The 6,150-nt window shown below is 52.1% G+C and overlaps 1 protein-coding gene across 1 annotated transcript in view; it reads left to right on the top strand.

Annotated features, from left to right (window-relative positions):
* UPB1 (beta-ureidopropionase 1) overlaps positions 1 to 6,150 on the top strand; it is a 32,714-nt gene that overhangs the window by 1,957 nt on the left and 24,607 nt on the right. The window contains exon 2 of the mRNA XM_017498138.2: positions 5,717 to 5,888. Within this exon, the coding sequence (XP_017353627.1) occupies positions 5,717 to 5,888 (172 nt within the window). The remainder of the gene's footprint in view (positions 1 to 5,716; positions 5,889 to 6,150) is intronic.

The raw sequence follows: 6,150 nt of genomic DNA, 5'->3' as shown, positions 1-6,150 counted from the left end.
AATCTTGCTCTGTCGCCAGGCTGGTGTGCAGTGGCGCGATCTCGGCTCACTGCAACCTCCGCCTCCCAGGTTCAAGCTATTCTCCTGCCTCAGCCTCCCAAGTAGCTGAGATTACAGGCACCTGCCACCACACCTGGCAATTTTTTTGTATTTTTAGTAGAGGCAGGGTTTCACAATATTGGCCAGGCTGGTCTCAAACTCCTGACCTTGTGATCTACCCGCCTTGGCCTCCCAAAGTGCTGTGATTACAGGCGTGAGCCACCGTGACCAGCCCAGCCCTTTCACCTTTTATCCCTAAGGTATAAACCTTTGTAATTTATCTGTCCTTGCAAGTGTGTGGGATTTGGCAATGAACAGCCTTTTGAACTGAAGACAGAAAAATTACTGCTCATTTAAATACTCGAATTCCACTTAAATTCCTATAAACCCCTCAGAGTCTGACTTGGACATGGCTGCCTCTGTGAAGGCCCAGTGGACCTGAAGTCTTCAGCCTCTCTCATCCAACTCCCAGTGTGCTCCACACAAGACCACCTCCTCTCCCAGTTACAGTGCTTAGTAAATGTTTGCTCAGTGAATGAGCCAAATGGGCCTTTGCCTGTGGCAGGCAGATGCAATCCCCAGAGAACATCGATTTTCTATTTTAAGATAGCCAGAACCAAGAAGCATTCATTCAGTCAACAAACATCCATTGAGCACTTATTTTAGTCTCGGCCACTGGCCCTGGGGATACCAGGATGAGTAAAGTCATGGTTCCTGCCCTTGGGGACTTTCCATCTTTTGGTGGTTGCCTTCCACTGTGAGAGAAGGAGGCAGGGAGAGCTTGAGAGAATTTGTGTATTTGGGGTTGTGGGGACGTCAGGAAGGCTTCCAAGGGGGACCATGCTTGAGCTACATCCTGGGGAAGGCAGGAAGGGTACCTGTCTCCAGACACCAGGGGAGTCGCCCATTTAGGACTGCGTATGTGAGCGGGTTAGTCACTGAGTGCCCCCCGAGGAAGACCCGAGAGAGGAGACAGGAGTGGCAGGCAGATCTTTGGGGCTCTGAGGCAGCAGAACTGTGTCCTGATAATGGTGGAGACTTTGAAGAGTTTGACCTGGTGGTTGAGTGAGAAATGACCTGGAATAACTACTGGATGAGCTGAAATTTTTAAAAAGGGAAAGGAAAAAAAGACTAGCCTGGAAAAAGGCAGGTGAAAGGTGAGAGTCCTGATGTGAACAGAGTGCCTGGGGCTGGAGAGACAGAAGGCTTCCTTCCAGAGGTCTTGGGGAGGTCAGTGGACAGTGAGACAGTGAGGATCTCGCCGGCTTCTGGCTTGGACTCTCGGATGAGCAGTAGACTCATCTGATGAGGAGGATCTTTGGACAGGTTGTGTTTGTGTGCTGTTTAGTTCCTAGGGCTGCTGTAGCAATTGAAACAAACTTTTCTCCCAGTTCCGAAGACCGTAAGTACTAGACCAAGGTGTCAGCAGGGCCGTGCTCCCCCAAACATCCTAGGGGAGAATCCTCCCTTGTCTTTTCTAGCCTCGGGGGGCTCCTGGCTTTCCTTAGCTTGTGACAGCCAGTCTCTGCCTCTTTCTTCACATGGCCTTCTCCTCTTGTCCCTGTGTCTCACCTGTAGCGTCTCTATTTGTCTTTGAGCAGGGTGCAATGGCTCACACCTGTAACCTCAGCACTTCGGGAGGCGAGGGCTGGAGGATTGCTTGAACCCAGGAGTACAAGACTGGCCTAGGCAACATAGCGAGACCCCATCTTTATAAAACATTTAAAAAATTACTCGGGCATGGTAGCATGCACCTGTAGTCCTAGCTACATAGCAGGCTGAGGTGGGAGGATCGCTTGAGCCTGGGAGATTGAGGCTGCAGTGAGCCAAGATCTTGCTTCTGCACTCCAGCCTGGGGTCAGAACAAGGCCCTGTCCACACACATCTTTGGATTTGGGGCTTACTTGAATAATCCAGGTTGATCTTATCTTGAGATCCTGACCTTAATTACATCTGTGAAGACCCTTTTTCCAAATCAAATCACAATGACAGATTCCAGGTGTCAGGATAAGGATGCAGTTCTACCTGCTACAGTAGCTTCAGGGTCCACAGGTGGAAATAACCCAGTGGCTGGCTACCTGCTGTGTGGAGGTGGGCCTCAGGTGGGAGAGGCTGGGCTTGTGGAGCTGTGCTGGAGATGGTCATTCCAGGTGGAGGAGGAGCAGGTGCAAAGAGAAAGGCCTTGGAGAGAATGCTAGAAAGCCTGGATATTAAAGAGGTCAGAGAAAGACTGGGAGATTCTGGGGCAGGACCGGGAAAGAAGCGTCAGATGGCGCAGAAATGTCTACCCGGTGAGGACATCGGGAAGTCTGCTGGTTTTAGCTATGACAAGGCTGGTGGCAGTTCCTGAGATGGAGCCAGGAGATGAGGCCTGAGCCGAAGGAAAGCATGTGTGGAAGCTCCCTAGGCAGCAGAGGGAGAGGGCAAGTGAGCAAACATGTGGACATGTGTGGAGCACTGTCCCTCTTTTTCTTTCTTCCTCTCCTTCCCTCCCTCCCCTGCCCCCTTCTGTTTCTCAATGGGAGAGACTCTTAACAGCATCAGTGGTGAATGTGGAGATCTGTAGATACTAGTGGGGAAAGATGTCCAAGTTAGGTGGATGAAGTGAAAAAGGCAAGTTAAACAGAAAATACAGAATGATGCCATTGAATCTGTAATGCATCCACGTAGGAAACTAGGAAAGAGACATAAAACTTTAAGAGGGGTTGCCTCTGAGTTTTGGGACTGGGGTGGGGTAGAGAGGGAAACGTTTTTCATTTTATACCTTCCCCACTATTTAGTTCACCCCTGCCATGAGCACATATCTCTTTTGTAACAGAGCTCCTTTAATTATTTAAAGTGCTGATGGTAAAGAGCCATCAGAGTTGGGAAGATGAAGCTCCAGAGGTGAGAGTTTGCTGAGGAGGCAGGAACTTGGTGTCCTCTGGCAAGGTCTGCCTTGACCCTAGGTGGGAGAGGTGGGGGCCCTGAAGAGCATGGTGGGGCTAGGAAGGGAAGTGACGGGCTTTACTCCTTGAAGTCTGAAGGGAAGCCCTGAGCAGGGAGGCCTCAGTAGCAGGGCAAGGGGTAAAAGGCCTGAAAGCCAACCACAGGGACCAGGGCGGGCAGTGGTGGCATGAGGCTGCCTATGAGGTTATGGCTCATTTGCTGGTCTTGTCCTGCTGGGCAGTGGCTGATTAATGCTTGTCTTAGTCCTTTTGGACTGCTGTAACAAAATACCACAGACTTCCCAGTCCTTGTGGGCAGTCACAGGGAGAAAAAGAAGGCTCTCTGTGTCCGTTTCCCAAAGACCTGTGGGCCTGGTAGCTTGAATGGCCCTTTGGGAATGTCCTAGTGAGCCCTGTCCTCAGCCTGCGGTCTCACACCAGAAAGATGTGAGAAAGAAGAGCTCTTGTCTGAGTGTACAAACCTAGCTGTAACCAACACCTGGCTGCGGTCTCCCTCCCCGTCTTAAACCACATAAATTTATTCCTCACCGTTCTGGAGGCTGTGAAGTCCAAGATCAAGGTGCCGCAGCAGATCTGGTGTCTGGTGAGGGCCCACTTCCTGGTTCGTAGATAGTGCCTTCTCCCTGTGTCCTTATGTGGTGCAAGAAGCAAGCAAGCTCTCTTGGGGGGTCTTGTAAAAGAACACTAATCCCATTCATGAGGACTTTACCCTCTTGACCTAATCACCTCCCCAAAAAGCCCTGTCACATCCGAAGTTAGGATTTCAACATGAATTTGGGGCAGACATAAGCATTCAGTCCATCTCAGTGGTCTGCTACATTTCCCATACCAGGCCTTTGGTGGGCACAGCACATGGTCATTGACTGTGTCTGCACAGGGTATGGTATGGTCGGTCAAGTTCTCCAAGATGAAGCTGTGTAGGATGTGGGAGCGCAGAGAGGCCTTACGGGTGGTGCCCAGATAGAGAGGAGTGGCTGGGAAGAGGTAGAGCCCCAAAGGCAGCTGTCCCGGAAGGTAGAGCGGCCTCTCCTCTTATTGCCTTGGTTTAGGAGAATGAGCTTGCAAGGAGCTGGGGCTGAGGAGGTGGGCAGCCTCAGAGCTGGCCGGACGCAGACACCGCTGGAGGGAAGGAGATGGGTAAAGGAGGTTGTGCATGGTGGAAAGATGGGGAGAGAGAGAGACTTCAGCCAAGAGATGGCTACAGCTGTCTTTCCACACCCAAGACGACCTCTTCACCTGACATCTTCCTGGTGTGAGACCACAGGCTGAGAGGCCAGGCAGGGTTCACCAGGATGCTCTCAAAGGGCTGTCTGGCTTCCAGGCCCACAGGCCTTTGAGGGAATAGACACATAAGCCTTGCTCCTTTTTCTCCCTGTGTCTGGCCACACACACATGCTGGAAAGCTGCCTGATCATGGCCACCAGAGGGAATTTGCCCTGAGGCTGAGCCCTGCCCTGTGAGAGCAGCCCTTCCGCTGGAGGGTGGGAGGACTGTCTAAGGCAGTCACAGCAAGGGGAGGCACGGTGTGGGCACTGCTGCTATTTCTAACCTGCTGGAGTGACGGGAACCTTGACTACTTGAAAAGCAGGCTGATTGTCAGGGGCGGAACCGAACTCAGAGCTGTCAGGGCCGTCACATGAAAAGTGCCTGGCAGGGGGCGGCGACAGGGGGCTTGGGCTGACAGGGCTGTGATTTTTGAAAGAAACATCTCTAAGAAAGTGATTTAAAGTAGGAGAGAAATATTATTATTAGATAATGGCTGTCAGGTTATTTTTTGATGTGTTCTCTGGGTATTTCATAATCATCTTGCCCTTAGATGGTAAGCCCTTCCTGGCCAGGGGCCGTGTCCCGTGCCTCTGCGGGTTTCACCTCCGGGCGTGCAACAGGCATCGGGAGGTATTTGCTTTTAGCCAGTGGTCATGTCAGTGGAAGGTTTTATAAGTAATTCCCTAGCTTTTGTTAATAAACCGTAAAGGTGGATGAGCACTTAGGGCTTACATCTGAACACCTGGGCCCCGCCAAGCCCACCCAGCACCAAGTATGAAACTGGCCTCCCCCAGCGGGAGCAGCAGGACAGAATGGCCAGGGTCTTTATTCACCGCAAGGCTCCATATGGTCCCAGGTCATGGTCTCTCCATCCAGCCTTTCTCCTGAGCCTCATTTTCCAAGCCCCTCTCTGTTCCCACAGACTGCCCCACACCCTAGGCTCAGCACAGCCCTGATTCTGGTTCAGAAACACTTGAAAATCTATTCCCTCCTTTCTGTGCTGACTGCCAGGACTTTAATTCCTACCCTGATTTCAGCAACTCTAAAACACCAATCTCTTGACTGGCCTCCCCTTTGCCAGGCCTAACTGAGGTCTCCCTGCCAACTGCAGGTAAAGTCCGGGTTCAGTATAGTGTCCGGTCATGGCTGGACCCCCTGCTTCCCAGCTCTGTTGGGCCCTGGCACTGAGTGCCTTCTAGCCAGGACATCCTCATCTTTTCTTTCCCTGATAAATAACTGCAAGAAGGCCGGGCGTGGTGGCTCACGCCTGTAATCCAAGCACTTTGGAGGCCAAGGCGGGCGGATCACCTGAGGTCAAGAGTTCAAGACCAGCCTGACCAACATGGTGAAACCCTGTCTTTATTAAAAATAAATAAATAAATAACTACAGAAAATGGAAGAGGGCTTTTAAGTGGAGCAGACTGCCTCAGAATCACCTTCCCTCTTCTTTCCTGCCCATCTAGGAAGCTTGATCTGCCCAGGGAAGCTTTCGAAGCTGCCTCCAAAGAAGACTTTGAACTGCAGGGATATGCCTTTGAAGCGGCGGAAGAGCAGCTGAGACAACCCCGCATTGTGCACGTGGGGCTGGTTCAGAACAGAACCCCCCTCCCCACAGATGCCCCTGTGGCAGAGCAGGTGCAGACTTTTGACCATAATAAATAAATGGGGCTGTGGCCCGCGCTTTGGAACACCCCAGGGCCCTGGCTGGCCGCATACTCCAGGTCTGCAGGCTTGGGTGCCTCAAGTGGTGGCAGATACACTCCTGCCCTGGCCTCCGCTCGTCCCTCCAGCCTGCATCTCTGGCTCTTCTGTCTTCCGGTTCCTTTCTCTCTCTCTCTCTCTCTCTCTCTCTCTCTCTCTCTCTCTCTCTCTCCCCCCCCCCCCCCCCCCCCCCCCC

The sequence above is a fragment of the Cebus imitator genome, unplaced genomic scaffold, assembly GCF_001604975.1.
Source record: "Cebus imitator isolate Cc_AM_T3 unplaced genomic scaffold, Cebus_imitator-1.0 Scaffold237, whole genome shotgun sequence".
Classification (NCBI taxonomy): Eukaryota; Metazoa; Chordata; class Mammalia; order Primates; family Cebidae; genus Cebus; species Cebus imitator.
The sequence above is the reverse complement of the archived record's forward strand: the minus strand, read 5'-3'. Positions and strand labels throughout refer to the sequence as shown.